The sequence below is a fragment of the Oncorhynchus keta genome, chromosome 19 (assembly GCF_023373465.1).
Source record: "Oncorhynchus keta strain PuntledgeMale-10-30-2019 chromosome 19, Oket_V2, whole genome shotgun sequence".
Taxonomy (NCBI): Eukaryota; Metazoa; Chordata; class Actinopteri; order Salmoniformes; family Salmonidae; genus Oncorhynchus; species Oncorhynchus keta.
The window spans coordinates 66847536-66863213 of NC_068439.1; the positions used below are offsets into that span (position 1 = coordinate 66847536).

At 46.9% G+C, this 15678-nt stretch overlaps 1 protein-coding gene across 4 annotated transcripts in view; it reads right to left on the reverse strand.

Annotated features, from left to right (window-relative positions):
* The window catches only part of LOC118397878 (DNA polymerase zeta catalytic subunit-like), a 110973-nt gene that overhangs the window by 965 nt on the left and 94330 nt on the right, over window positions 1-15678 (reverse strand). For all 4 annotated transcript variants that reach the window (XM_052471113.1, XM_052471112.1, XM_052471115.1 and 1 more), the window contains 13 exons: window positions 11182-11297; window positions 10508-10626; window positions 10272-10390; window positions 9188-9329; window positions 4505-4749; window positions 4267-4375; window positions 3921-4118; window positions 2736-2845; window positions 2534-2648; window positions 2149-2286; window positions 1754-1944; window positions 922-1168; window positions 249-449 (listed from right to left, as the gene is read on the reverse strand). In XM_052471113.1, coding sequence (XP_052327073.1) covers window positions 249-449; window positions 922-1168; window positions 1754-1944; window positions 2149-2286; window positions 2534-2648; window positions 2736-2845; window positions 3921-4118; window positions 4267-4375; window positions 4505-4749; window positions 9188-9329; window positions 10272-10390; window positions 10508-10626; window positions 11182-11297 — 2050 coding nt within the window. The remainder of the gene's footprint in view (window positions 1-248; window positions 450-921; window positions 1169-1753; window positions 1945-2148; window positions 2287-2533; window positions 2649-2735; window positions 2846-3920; window positions 4119-4266; window positions 4376-4504; window positions 4750-9187; window positions 9330-10271; window positions 10391-10507; window positions 10627-11181; window positions 11298-15678) is intronic.

The following is a 15678-nucleotide window of genomic DNA, read 5'->3' on the forward strand; positions in this document are numbered from 1 at the left end:
CTGGACCAATGGAAAACAGGAGGCTGGTTAATGGAGTTTAACACTAATGAATCATTAAAGCTCGTTCTATCTACAGATTTACACCAACCAGTGACCTATTCCTGTAATATTACATCAATCACAGTGTTAAAAATACAATTCTAAGTTTGGCTCTCTCGCTCTATCTTTTTAGAAAAACTCAAATGATCTTTAACATATCTGCAGCCTGTGGTAGCTTCCCAGTGATGTCCTGCCCCCCGACTGCTAACCTGTAGCAGCTGATCTTGCTGGCTCTCCCACAGCCGCATGTCCTGATGGAGAGTGATGGCCACGCGTTGGGGCTCGCCCCGGCAGCTGGTACACACCCCTAGCTGGGTAAGCTCGTCACACACAGGACAGTGCAGCGTGGTGAAGTACTGGGAGATGGTTCCCTTCCTCTCAGCCACAGTGGAGCACGATGCCTTCTGGACCTGAACAGAGAGGACATGTTTCGAGCCATGGGCTGGACTATAATAGAAAAGTGGTCATCAATCACATAAATGTATTTATCATCAAGACTGTCATTCACTATTTGACAGGGCAGACACTGTTTTATCCTCTAAGAGCTATGTCCCTTTGTGCTTTAGTCTGAAGCAGGCTACCAAGACAACTGCATGAAATGAGCATGTCCTATACACAATTCACCACTAGATGGCAGCGTTGGCATCTCAAAAAGGCAGTGCCTCTAAATGACTTGGGAATTGGATGAGTCTCATTCGATTTCCGACATGTCTTTTGTTGTCCGTCTGCACTAGTCTGGACAAAGCTTTCAAAATCATTATGTCTGTGTGTGTCAACAAACATCAATCGTTTAATCAGTCCATCAGTTTAATGAATCCCAGTAACTAACTTTTAGAGCAGATGGCCCACCCCTTCATCTGCACCACTCTTTCATAGCCTCACCCTGGGGATCTCCAGGTACCAGCTGAGCACGTCCACGCCGATGAGCTGGAAGATGCGCTGCAGCGGGGGCAGGATCTGCTTGGTGATGTAGTAGGTGGCGTTGAGGCGCAGACTCGGGTCCTGCAGCACCTCCAGGGGCCGCCGCACCAGCTGGATGAGGGGCACACCCGGCCTCCCGTACACAATCACGTAGGGCACCCTCTCGCCCGCCCGCGGCTCCAGGCGCCGGTCATAGGCCATCATACGCCTGGGGGGGGTGTCAAGACAGTAAAGGAATGGCTGGTTCCTGCTTATCTAGCACCCTAGATATGTGCAGTTATATCCATATTGTGGTGTAGGACCACACATGCAGTATTCAGATTTTAAAATTATCACATGTATATTTTTCTTCAAAAGGGAACATATACGAATGAAACATTATGCATTTGATTCCTTGTTTTGTACTGCAGCAAGATAAATGACTGTAATAAATTGTCATAGCTAATCTTCATGGATCACACTGAACATTCCCCGCTAAAACCATCTGAAATCATATTTTCCCACCCATTAGGGCTGGGTTGCTAAGCAACTGTCTCAGGTACAGTACACTGAGCGAGGCCGGTTGTAGTGCAGGCAGACAATGGGCATTCTGGGAAATCAGTAAGTGGCTTCACAAAGAGCAAGCAGGCAGACGAGAGGGAGGTCTCACACACACACACACACACGTCGGCCCACATACACACACATGCCCACACAATATTTCTCAATGATGCTACTGTTACTGTAATTCAGACAGTATCCTGTCATAAACACTAGGACCACCCTCCCCTCAGACGGCGTGTTGTTGGTGTACCTGGTGAGCTCCAGAGCAGGGACGCAGGCCCCCGGCCGGTAGGAGCCGCTGCCCCTGTACTCCTTAGTGAAGGTCAGGTCCTGCATGCTGGCCTTGGTCTCCAGCACCTTCCCACACTGACGCTGCACAAACTGCTTCACCAGGCTGATGTCCCGCGTCTCAAACAGCAGCTTGATGGAACGCTCCAAAATCTATGGAGACGGGGGGGTCCCACACCAGTCTATATTCTATACATCGACCAGGCTGACTGCTACCATAGAACACATGTTCGGGCAAGGACTGTTTTAAAAATAAATCCTATCTGTGTATTAGTCTGAGCACGGGCTGTGGCGTGACTGTGAAGGGTGTAGACCGAGTGAGAGAGCAGGCAGAAATAGTCAAATGTTGCCGGTTACCTTGGAAACAGCAGGGCATCCGTCTCGGTGCACTGTTTCGATCCCCTTGGCGTGGAACACGGGATCCTTCTGGTCCAGGCTCTCGTACATGTAGCCCATGTAGCGCTTCTTTGTCTGGAGCACGCACGGCAGGTACACCTGGGATCACACACACACACACACACACACACACACACACACACACACACACACACACAATTAAAGTAATGGTTCTGTAATTAATGCACAGACTCAAACAAATACCACACACAATGTCAATGCAACCTAATTCACACTGAGTAGTAGCAAATCATGGTTGTGAGGGCTGTTGATTGAATAAGACACACTGTAAATAGACTGACACAGCCAGCCAGTCTAGACACTTCAAACCGAGCAGAGACTGTACCTTCTCAAACTTCAGCTTGACAGGTTTAGGGTTGGTAGCAGTCACTGCCTCTGCGATCTCGTTGCCGATCATGAAGGCCTGCTCTTTAGTTGCTCCCTTTAGCAGGACAAACATGCTGAAAGAGACAAGCAGAGAGTAAAAGAGTCAGAAAAACCAGACGGTACAATACCTGATGATTCATTCTCTAAATCTCATCCCTTACCTGTCTGTGTCCCCGTACACAACGTGGGCTCCCCATTTCTTGGTGTCGTTGACCAGCTTGATGGCTCTCTCCAGGGTCTCCCTGGCCTTGTGGACAATACTGTCACCAACCTAACGACACCATACAGGGGGAAAGATAACCATGAGGAAAAAGCTTTCAGCTAAGGTTAATACAAACCCAGCTAACAACTGATGGGAGGGAGAAGAAAAGGAGACAAACTGTATCACGTTGACTTTAGAAACAGTGATTTAGATTGATTACGTATACACTGAGGCCAGTTTATTAGGTACACCACCCCATTCACAAAAAGGGTTCGCTCCTATAGACAGTGAGTCACGTGGCCGTGGCTTGCTATATTAAGCAGGCATCGAGGCATTCAGTTACTGTTCGATTGAGCGTTAGAATGGGCAAAACAAGTTTACCTAAGTGACTTTGAGCGCGGTATGATCGTCTGGCCTCCTGGGCTTTTCACGCACGACACTGTCTAGGGGTTTACAGAGAATGGTGCAATAAACAATAAACATCCAGTCAGCGGCAGTCCTGTGGATGAAAACAGTTTGTTTATGAGAGGTTGAAGGAGAAGGGCAAGAATCGTGCAAGCTAACAGGCGGGTCACAAACAGGCAAATAATGTCGCAGTACAACATTGGAGTGCAGAACGGCTTCTCAGAACACAACTCGTGGAGCCTTGTTACGGATGGGCTATTGCAGCAGACGACCACACGGGGTTCCACACCTATCAGCTAGAAACCAGAAGAAGTGGCTCCAGTGGGAACGCCATCACCAACACTGGACAACTGAGGAGTGGAAAAACATTGCCTGGTCCGACATATCTTGGTTCCTGTTGAGTCATGCTGATGGCTGAGTCAGGATTTGGCGTAAGCAGTATGAGTCCATGGCCCCATCCTTGCCTGGTGTCAACGGTACAGGCTGGTGGCGGTGGTGTGGGGAATGTTTTCCTGGCACACGTTAGGTCCCGAGATACCCAAAAGTATTCAGGCTGTTCTGGAGGCAAAGGGGGGTCCGACTGTAGATAGGTACTAGATGGGTGTACCTAATATAAACTGACCACTCAGTGTATATTATCCTTTTAAGAGGAAATGATTTTCACAGCACAAACAACAACAGGAGAGAAACAGTTAACAGTCAGAGTGGCAGACCATGTGTGTGAACCCCAGGCCCTCACCTCTACGCTGGGCATGCGTCCAGAGCAGTTGGCGGCGGCACAGCCGTTGGCGATGAGCTTGAGTCCCAGCTGCCTGGCGTCCAGCAGCCTCATCAAGGTCTTATCCTGTTTGTAGGTCTTCATGGAACGCTTCACCATGAACCGCGTATTCAGTATCTCCTCCAACATGCTGGGCAGGACCCCCTTCCTCACCGTGGGCTGGGCGGAGAGGACACACAGACACACACGCACAGTTCCGTCTTAGAAGAGCCATGATAGTTTTGTCGTTTGTTCGATCAAAAACCCGCCGACTCCAGAAGAAAAAGTGAATGTTAATCACATGACAGTATCAGAGGACAAGTTGTACCTGGACAAAGGCGATGCCGTTGGGAGAGACGGTGATGTCATTGCGGAGTTGATAGAGGAGCTCAGGGGGAACCCTCAGGGAGGTGCAGCCAAACTTAAACTCATCGGCCCTGAAACAACTCAGTGGTTGGTCTCTGTACCTTGACTCACATCTTAACCTATCAGAATGCTAAGAACGTGTGTAGTGTAGGCGTGCATGCTTGGTGTGTGTCTCTCTCTGTCTAGGCGTTGTCCCTTACGTTCCCATACTCTCCACGTGGCCCAGGCAGGTAGAGTAGCAGTAGTTGTAGGCGATGGCGATGGAGGGGTAGAGCGACTGGAAGTCCAGCACCACCACAGAGTTGCTGTAGAAGCGCGACTCAGGCTCCATGACCAGCGGGATGCACTGTGGCGCCCTCTGCTGGGCTCTCTGTTGTATGCTGGGCGTAACAGGGATGTAGTTCATGGGCTTGGCCACACGCAGCATCATGGACTCCACACGGTACTGCATGAAGAAAAGAGGGAGAGAGAGCAGAGTGAGACATGGTACAGCAGGGAGGAGAGGAGAGAGAGCAGAGGAGAGAGAGCAGAGTGAGACAAGGTACAGCAGACACATTCTAGTCTACCACAGAGGGGGAGGTATAGGTGAGCCAGACAGTCACATTCTAGTCTACCACAGAGGGGGAGGTAGAGGTGAGACAGACAGACAGACACCTTCTAGTCTACCACAGAGGGGGAGGTAGAGGTGAGCCAGACAGACACATTCTAGTCTACCACAGAGGGGGAGGTAGAGGTGAGCCAGACAGTCACATTCTAGTCTACCACAGAGGGGGAGGTAGAGGTGAGCCAGACAGACACCTTCTAGTCTACCACAGAGGGGGAGGTAGAGGTGAGCCAGACAGTCACATTCTAGTCTACCACAGAGGGGGAGGTAGAGGTGAGCCAGACAGACACCTTCTAGTCTACTACAGAGGGGGAGGTAGAGGTGAGCCAGACAGTCACATTCTAGTCTACCACAGAGGGGGAGGTAGAGGTGAGCCAGACAGACACCTTCTAGTCTACCACAGAGGGGGAGGTAGAGGTGAGCCAGACAGACACCTTCTAGTCTACCACAGAGGGGGAGGTAGAGGTGAGCCAGACAGACACATTCTAGTCTACCACAGAGGGGGAGGTAGAGGTGAGCCAGACAGACACCTTCTAGTCTACCACAGAGGGGGAGGTAGAGGTGAGCCAGACAGACACCTTCTAGTCTACCACAGAGGGGGAGGTAGAGGTGAGCCAGACAGTCACATTCTAGTCTACCACAGAGGGGGAGGTAGAGGTGAGCCAGACAGTCACATTCTAGTCTACCACAGAGGGGGAGGTAGAGGTGAGCCAGACAGTCACATTCTAGTCTACCACAGAGGGGAGGTAGAGGTGAGCCAGACAGACAGACACATTCTAGTCTACCACAGAGGGGAGGTAGAGGTGAGCCAGACAGACAGTCACATTCTAGTCTACCACAGAGGGGGAGGTAGAGGTGAGCCAGACAGACACCTTCTAGTCTACCACAGAGGGGGAGGTAGAGGTGAGCCAGACAGTCACATTGTAGTCTTCCACAGAGGGGGAGGTAGAGGTGAGCCAGACAGACAGTCACATTCTAGTCTACCACAGAGGGGGAGGTAGAGGTGAGCCAGACAGTCACATTCTAGTCTACCACAGACGGGGAGGTAGAGGTGAGCCAGACAGTCACATTCTAGTCTACCACAGAGGGGGAGGTAGAGGTGAGCCAGACAGACACCTTCTAGTCTACCACAGAGGGGGAGGTAGAGGTGAGCCAGACAGACACATTCTAGTCTACCACAGAGGGGGAGGTAGAGGTGAGCCAGACAGACAGTCACATTCTAGTCTACCACAGAGGGGGAGGTAGAGGTGAGCCAGACAGTCACATTCTAGTCTACCACAGAGGGGAGGTAGAGGTGAGCCAGACAGACAGACACATTCTAGTCTACCACAGAGGGGGAGGTAGAGGTGAGCCAGACAGTCACATTCTAGTCTACCACAGAGGGGGAGGTAGAGGTGAGCCAGACAGACACCTTTTAGTCTACCACAGAGGGGGAGGTAGAGGTGAGCCAGACAGACACCTTCTAGTCTACCACAGAGGGGGAGGTAGAGGTGAGCCAGACAGACAGACACATTCTAGTCTACCACAGAGGGGAAGGTAGAGGTGAGCCAGACAGACACCTTCTAGTCTACCACAGAGGGGGAGGTAGAGGTGAGCCAGACAGTCACATTCTAGTCTACCACAGAGGGGGAGGTAGAGGTGAGCCAGACAGTCACATTCTAGTCTACCACAGAGGGGGAGGTAGAGGTGAGCCAGACAGTCACATTCTAGTCTACCACAGAGGGGGAGGTAGAGGTGAGCCAGACAGTCACATTCTAGTCTACCACAGAGGGGGAGGTAGAGGTGAGCCAGACAGACAGACACCTTCTAGTCTACCACAGAGGGGGAGGTAGAGGTGAGCCAGACAGACAGACACATTCTAGTCTACCACAGAGGGGGAGGTAGAGGTGAGCCAGACAGTCACATTCTAGTCTACCACAGAGGGGGAGGTAGAGGTGAGCCAGACAGACAGACACATTCTAGTCTACCACAGAGGGGGAGGTAGAGGTGAGCCAGACAGTCACATTCTAGTCTACCACAGAGGGGGAGGTAGAGGTGAGCCAGACAGACACCTTCTAGTCTACCACAGAGGGGGAGGTAGAGGTGAGCCAGACAGTCACATTCTAGTCTACCACAGAGGGGGAGGTAGAGGTGAGCCAGACAGACAGTCACATTCTAGTCTACCACAGAGGGGGAGGTAGAGGTGAGCCAGACAGTCACATTCTAGTCTACCACAGAGGGGGAGGTAGAGGTGAGCCAGACAGTCACATTCTAGTCTACCACAGAGGGGGAGGTAGAGGTGAGCCAGACAGACAGACACATTCTAGTCTACCACAGAGGGGGAGGTAGAGGTGAGCCAAACAGACACCTTCTAGTCTACCACAGAGGGGGAGGTAGAGGTGAGCCAGACAGTCACATTCTAGTCTACCACAGAGGGGGAGGTAGAGGTGAGCCAGACAGACACCTTCTAGTCTACCACAGAGGGGGAGGTAGAGGTGAGCCAGACAGTCACATTCTAGTCTACCACAGAGGGGGAGGTAGAGGTGAGCCAGACAGTCACATTCTAGTCTACCACAGAGGGGGAGGTAGAGGTGAGCCAGACAGACAGACACCTTCTAGTCTACCACAGAGGGGGAGGTAGAGGTGAGCCAGACAGACAGACACATTCTAGTCTACCACAGAGGGGTAGGTAGAGGTGAGCCAGACAGTCACATTCTAGTCTACCACAGAGGGGGAGGTAGAGGTGAGCCAGACAGACAGACACATTCTAGTCTACCACAGAGGGGGAGGTAGAGGTGAGCCAGACAGTCACATTCTAGTCTACCACAGAGGGGGAGGTAGAGGTGAGCCAGACAGACAGTCACATTCTAGTCTACCACAGAGGGGGAGGTAGAGGTGAGCCAGACAGTCACATTCTAGTCTACCACAGAGGGGGAGGTAGAGGTGAGCCAGACAGACAGACACATTCTAGTCTACCACAGAGGGGGAGGTAGAGGTGAGCCAGACAGTCACATTCTAGTCTACCACAGAGGGGGAGGTAGAGGTGAGCCAGACAGACACCTTCTAGTCTACCACAGAGGGGGAGGTAGAGGTGAGCCAGACAGACACCTTCTAGTCTACCACAGAGGGGGAGGTAGAGGTGAGCCAGACAGTCACATTCTAGTCTACCACAGAGGGGGTGGTAGAGGTGAGCCAGACAGTCACATTCTAGTCTACCACAGAGGGGGAGGTAGAGGTGAGCCAGACAGACAGACACCTTCTAGTCTACCACAGAGGGGGAGGTAGAGGTGAGCCTGAACTTCAACTGCCCTAAATGAGAGGCATATCAGCTCCCATTGGACAGTGAGTGAAGAAAAGTTATTATAGTAAATGAAAACTTAAATCATTAAAGAAACAATTTAGTAAACTGAAATAAATAAACCAGTTTTAAAAATAAAGCTATACTGGAACTATCTTTGATCCCAAAACGAAGTAAAAATAAAACAGTCATGAAATCTGTTCAGTTTTAGTAATTATATATATATTTTTAATCTAAATGTCGTTTTCAAGCTTTTGGGGGGATTTCAAGCTAACAATCTGGTGGGTAAATGCAGCCAGGAGATGGCGATTATTCCAAATAAGTATCACTAGATAACTAATGGGGGGTAGCCAACTTGATTCTTCTAACGTGTACAGAGATATACTATCTAAATTCGATCACTCGTCTCATAGAATTTTTTATTAACCCCTACAAACATGTCCAAGAATTATAATCCACATTTGTTGTTGCTGCAGGATTATTTTGCTGCTGTGAAACTGATTTAGATAGATCTGTACTATTAAAGTTAAAAAGCATTGGATTGGTGTCACCAGATTCCTTTGCACCAGTCTCTGTGCTCTTCCTTTTAAATCCAAGTGACATTGACGTTGGCTTTACAATTTAAACCTAACCGAAACTATGACCTGACCCGTCACCTTATATATTACTGACCCAAGTTGCAGGAAGTGTCATCCCAAAAAACAAACTATACAACCCAAATGGCTCCTAGCCTCCCACACATTCCTTCTGTCCCCAACGCTAAAACTAAATATTAACATTTCGATACAACTAAAACTAAATAAAAATGTGTAAATCAGGTCAGAAAACAAACTGAACATAAACGGAATTTTAATATATATAAATAAAATAGAAAAACAGTTTACTATAATACCCTTGGCACGAAACACCATGTTGTACCTGTAGCTAAACATTACATCAACACAGTGTTAATTCACATCTCATAACGTTCTAATAACGTTCCAACGTGTGCTGGGTCCTGACCTGGGATCCCCTGGTGAGCACGTGATAGAACTGGATCCCAAACACCCTGGCCAGCTCGCTGGTCCTGCCGATGATGTCATGTTGCTGGAGAAGCTGCATGGTACCGCCCACCCGGCTAACATAGTGGTCCACCACCTTCCACCTGGCAGACACACAACACAGTCGGGGTCAACTTCATCCAGGAAATGAAAAGTACTGCAGATGTAAAGACACGATTTATCGTCTGTTTCAACTTTGGTTGCGTTTTCCTCTAATTTGCTTTGTTAAAATCCCCAGCTACAATAAATGCGGCCTCAGGATATGTGGATATGTGGTGTTCAGTGTAGCTCCTTGAGGGCCGTCGTGGTATCGGCTTGAGGGAGAATATACACAACTATAGCCAAAGAAATGTATCTTGAGAGGTAATACGGTCTGCATTTGATTGCGAGGTATTCTAGGTCGGGTGAACAAAAGGACTTGAGTTTCTGTACGTTATCACAATCACACCATGAGTAGTAAATCATGAAACACCATCGCCTTTCTTCTTCTCGGAGAGTTCTTTATTCATGTCTGCGCAATGTACTGAGAACCCAGCTGGCTGTATGGACAAGGACAGTATAATCGTAGAGAGTCATGATTCCGTGAAACAGAGTATGTTATAGTCCCTGATGTCTCTCTGGACGGAGCTCCTCACCCTGAGCTCGTCTAGAGACTGACCATTAGCGGGTTATATACTCAGAAGCGGTGGCTGTTGTGCACGACTTCTGAGTCAGACTAGAAGTCCACTCCGAATACCTCTCCTCCACCGGCTGCGTCTTGGAGCAGCCTCTGGAATAAGTTAAATTGCCCTGGAGGGTACGAACAAAGGATCCAATTCGGCAAAGTCATAATGCTGGTGAGTTATCCAAAAGTTATTTCTGTCTGTATACAATAACACAAAAAACATTCTGGGCTAATAATGTAAGAAATAAGACACAAAAAAACTAAATACTGCAAAGTTGCTTAGGAGCAAGAAGCAGAGCTGCCATGGCTGTCAGCTCTTGAAAAGAGAGATCAGCCAGGTAAATGGGTGTGAGTGTATCTAGTAGGATGCTGTATTGCCCACCTGTACAGGTCAGTGTTGTGGTCGAACCAGTCTGACAGGGAGCGGGGGCTGTACAGGGGGAAGCGCTGGTGCAGGACGTGGAAGGCCACATTCTCAAAACTGTAGTTGTTCAATGTCACCTGGGGAAAAAAACAATGAAATACACACTTACAAATGACCTAAGAAACCAAAGCATCTGGTGGTTATGGTGTTAAAATAAAAGGGAAGTGATTAATAATATCTGCAGCAGCAGCTACCTCAGTCTTCATAATTCTCCACAGGTCGATGACGATACGTCCGATGATGTGTATCTCTGTCATGGTGTCTGCTCTATACTCGTCTCTCTCTGCTGCGAAATGGTTCTCTTTGGCGTTACCTGAAGACAACAGACATACAGACGTTATTACACTCATGGAGGAGCAGCCAGACGACATTCTCCTTTGACCTGGATAGAATGGCTGGGTATAGTGCAGTAGAACGTCAGAAAGAAACCTGCTTGAGGTTTCTGTATGAGTGCCAATATACTGTATTTGAATACACTGGAGCGGAGCATAAATTCACTCCCACAATTGCACAGTATTTTAATCAAATCAGATTTCAAATAGAACACCCCCATGCTACGAAACTGTGGATTAGCTACATTACACAGCTTCCTTTAGGAGAGGAAGTGCTTATTTTATTCTCTCATCAGACCTGTTTTATAGGAGCTAAAAGGTGTGAGTGAGCAGTGTTGTGGCAGCAAACAGGGCCAGGGTCAGTGCCACCCAACCAAATATGTAACAAACAGAACACATATCAAGCTGTGTAATTAACAATTGTCACTGTTTCCTTTAGGAGAGGAAGTTCATATTCTTCCATCAATCAGACCATTTGTATTGGTAATAAAGCAGTGTTGTTGCAGCAGATGGGGCCAGGATCAGTGCCACCCTACCTGGTACCCGGGAAAGCTGCTGGCACAGGTCCACACTGAGTGCTGATGCCCGCTGGAGGAGGTAGCCCCAGGAACGCATCTGGACCTCGTAGCCCACCAGGATGTCTGGGTCAAACCTGCCATGACAGAACAGCAACTTACATGACAGGAGAAAGAGCCGTACAAATGTTTAACACGGGCCAAAACAATATAGAAAATAGTATTTTAGATTACTTACAAATACACACAGTACCAGTCAAAATGTGGACACACCCACTCATTCAAGGGTTTTTCTACATTTTAGAATAAGTGAAGACATCAAAACTATGAAATAACATGTAGTAAATCATTAAGTAACGAAAAAAGGGTTAAATAAATCAAAATATATTTTCTAATTGAGATTCTTCAAAGTAGCCACCCTTTTTGACTTAATGACAGCTTTGCACACTCTTGGCATTCTCTCAACCAGCTTTATGAGGTAGTCAAAAAGTTAAAAGTTCATCTGTATAATTTCTTTCCTTCTTAATGTGTTTGGGCCAATCAGTTGTGTTGTGACAAGGTAGGAGTGGTATACAGAAGATAGCCCTATTTGGTAAAAGACCAAGTCCATATTATGGGCTGGGTTTCTGTATAGCACTTTGTGACATCAGCTGATGTAAAAAAATAGCTTTATAAATCAATTTGATTGATTCATTTGATTGAATGGACATTAGGCCGGTGGAAATCTGTCCTTTGGTCTGATGAGTCCAAGTTTGATATTTTTGGTTCCAACCGCCGTGTCTTTGTGAGACACAGAGTAGGTGAACGGATGATGTTCGCATGTGTGGCTCCCACCGTGAAGCATGGAGGAGAAGGTGTGATGGTGTGGGGGTGCTTTGCTGGTGACACGGTCAGTGGTTTATTTATAATTCAATAACAAGCATGGCTACTAGGGTTGCAAAGGGTGGGAAACTTTCCGGTAAATTCATGGAGATTTTCCATGGGAAGTTAAGCCCTGGAATTTGGGCAATTTTGCTTAAATTCATCCCCAAAAAGTTGGCTTATAACAGTTAACCTTTTTTTGTGGGATACACAAGGCAATTATCGGTCTTGTGGCATATTTTGGTTAAAATATCCCCAATTCAATGGAATTGCAACCCTCTGCATGCACAGTGCATTCTTCCATCACATCACAGCTGATTACAAAGGAGATGTTTAATCAAACTGCTTAACTATTTATCTGTACATGGAATTGTATTTGTTTTTTTAACTCATGTGTTTCAGGAAAATGCCACGGGCACCAAGTGATGTGGAGACATTTCACTGCAGCTAAAGTAGAAGGAAAAGCTGTGTACACTTACAAATACTGTGACAAATCATATGTGAAGAATGCAACAAAGATGCAGAATCATCTGGCCAAGTGCATAAAGTTTCCTCTGCACTCACAATAAGAAACCTCTGACAAAAGTCCCTCTACTTCTATTCAAGCAATAGCTCATGGTCCTCCTGGAATCAAAAGTTTTTTTTTGACTCAATGGAGAAACGTCAGAGAAATGCTGATGAATGTCTTGCTCGAGCTGTGTATGCAACTGACAATGTTATTGGAAGAGATTTCTGAATGTTCTTCGCCCAGCATTCACCCCTCCAACCAGACATGCTTTATCTACTAATTTGCTGGATGCAGAGTTCATCAGAGTTCAAGTGAAGGTCAAGCAAATCATAAAGAAAGCAGACTGTACTGCAATCATCTCTGATGGGTGGTTGAATGTTATTGGGCAAGTAATAATTAACTACATCATCTTCACCCCTCAACCAGTATTCTACAAGAGCACAGACACAAGGGACAACAGATACACCGGTCTCTACATTGCAGATGAGCTGAAGGCAGTGGACCACAGAAGGTATTTGCACTGGTGACAGACAACGCTGCGAACATGAAGGCAGGTTGGTCTAATGTGGAGGAGTCCTATCCTCACATCACACCCATTGGCTGTCCTGCTCATGCATTGAATCTGCTCCTCAAGGACATTATGGCACTGAAAACAATGGATACACTCTACAAGAAAGCCAAGGAAATGGTTAGGTATGTGAAGGGTCATCAAGTTGTAGCAGCAATCTACCTCACCAAGCAAAGTGAGAAGAATAAGAGCACCACATTGAAGCTGCCCAGCAGCTGGTGGTGTTGTCATCTTGTTTGACAGTCTCCTAGAGGGGAAGGAGTCTCTCCAAGAAATGGCCATATCACAGTCTGCCGATATGGACAGTCCCATCAAGAGGATCCTCCTGGATTATGTATTTTGGGAGAGAGTGGTAAGCAGCCTGAAACCTATATCAGTAGCCATTGCACGCATTGAGGGAGACAATACCATCCTGTCTGATGTTCAGACTTCTTGCAGATGTAAGAGAAGAAATCCGTACTGCCCTGCCCACTTCGCTGTTGCTCCAAGCAGAGGAAACTGCAGTTTTGAAATACATCAGTAAGTGTGAAGACTTCTGCCTGAAGCCCATACACGCTGCAGCGTACATGTTGGACCCCAAGTATGCTGGCAAGAGCATCCTGTCTGGTGCAGAGATCAACAAGGCCTATGGTGTCATCACTACCGTGTCTCACCACTTTGGCCTGGATGAGGGCAAGGTTCTTGGCAGTCTGGCGAAGTACACTTCCAAGCAAGGGCTTTGGGATGGAGATGCAATATGGCAGTCGTGCCAATATATCCCATCAGCCACCTGGTGGAAGGGACTTTGTGGATCTGAGGCTATTTCCCCTGTTGCCTCCATCATCCTCCAAATCCCACCAACATCAGCCGCTTCAGAGCACAACTGGTCCTTGTTTGGGAACACACACCAAAGCAGGCAACAGGTTGACCAATACAAGGGTTGAAAAATTGGTGGTCACCCAGGCAAATTTGAGGCTTTTTGAGCCTGACAACGAGCCATCCTCAACAGGGTTGAAAAGTGACAGTGAAGATGAGGCCTCAGAGTCTGATGTTCAAGAGGTGAACATTGAGGAGGTCCAGGGAGGAGACATAGAAGCCTGAGAGGAAGACAACCAAATCTTTAGTTTCTAGACTAGCATTTTACAGAAAATGTTTTTGGGAGATGTGATGGATCATTCAATATTCCCTTTCTTTTACTCTGTTCAGTGAAATCATCCCATGATTTGAAGAGTCAACTCATTTAATTAAAGTTCAATTCGTAACTAAATATATATATATATTTTTATTGGAAGGATTTAATCATTTGCAATTATGTCTACTTATGTTAAGGTAAAAGGTTGTTTCTGTCTCCATATATGGTAAATATATCCAATGCAAAAAACATCTACATTTAAATGATATTAATATTAATTTGCATATATTCCTGTTAATTCCCACGGAATGTTTCCAACTCTGAATATTCCCCAAAATGTACAACCCTAATGGCTACCACAACATTCTGCAGCAATACGCCATCCTATCTGGTTTGCACTTAGCAGGACTATCATTTGTTTTTCAACAGGACAATGACCCAACACACCTCCAGGCTGTGTAAGGGCTATTTGACCAAGAAGGAGAGTGATGGAGTGCTGCATCAGATGACCTGACCTCCACAATCACCCAACCTCAACCCAATTGAGATGGTTTGAGATGAGTTGGACCGCAGAATGAAGGAAAAGCAGCCAACAAGTGTTCAGCATATGTGGGAACTTCAAGACTCTTGAAAAAGTATTCAAGGTGAAGCTGGATGAGAGAATGCCAATAGTGTGCAAAGCTGTCATCAAGGCAAAGGGTGGCTACTTTGAATCTAAAATAGAAAAAATATTTTGATTTGTTTAACACATTTTAGGTCGCTACATGATTCCATATTTCACAGTTTTGATGTATTCACTATTATTTTACAATGCTATTCGGTGGAGGTGTGTGGTCCAAGTCTGAGTTTAAGAACACCTGTCTGAAAGGTTCTCTTTTCCAAGCTTAACAAGGATAAACATTGACACGGAAGACCATGGGCCAGAAAAAGTTAAATACATTGGCAATGCTGTCGGGCTGGGAAAATACGTTTTGAACAGTCATCCAACTCGGAATTCCAAGTCGGGAACTCGGGCTTCTTTGTAGAGCTCCGATCCTGAAGATCACGGAGTCATAATTCAACCTTGTCCCCCCCAAGAGTTCCCAGTTGTCGTGTATATTGTGTAGTAAGCTGTAGTCCATGTGCCTCAACCTAGTAATTTGGTCTCTTTCCTCCTCAACATTTAGCCTACTGTTCTGACTTGGTGGTGCACATGTAGCCTATAGCCTATTTTAGAGAAATGTCATCATTGAATATGGTAAGAGATTTCTCATTGTCTGCTTATATGCCCCCATGATTTATCCTACGGTTCTGACTTGGTGTACAGGGAGAATACTGTAAGAACGGCCCATGTTCAGAATTCTGTAGCTATACATTTCAAGAGCTGAAAAAAAATATTATTTTGAATACTCATTCATTCACGTCTTAAATAGAAATTACGGCTTGCCTCATCAGCTCATCGTTCTCATTAGTATCTTATTCATAATTTTA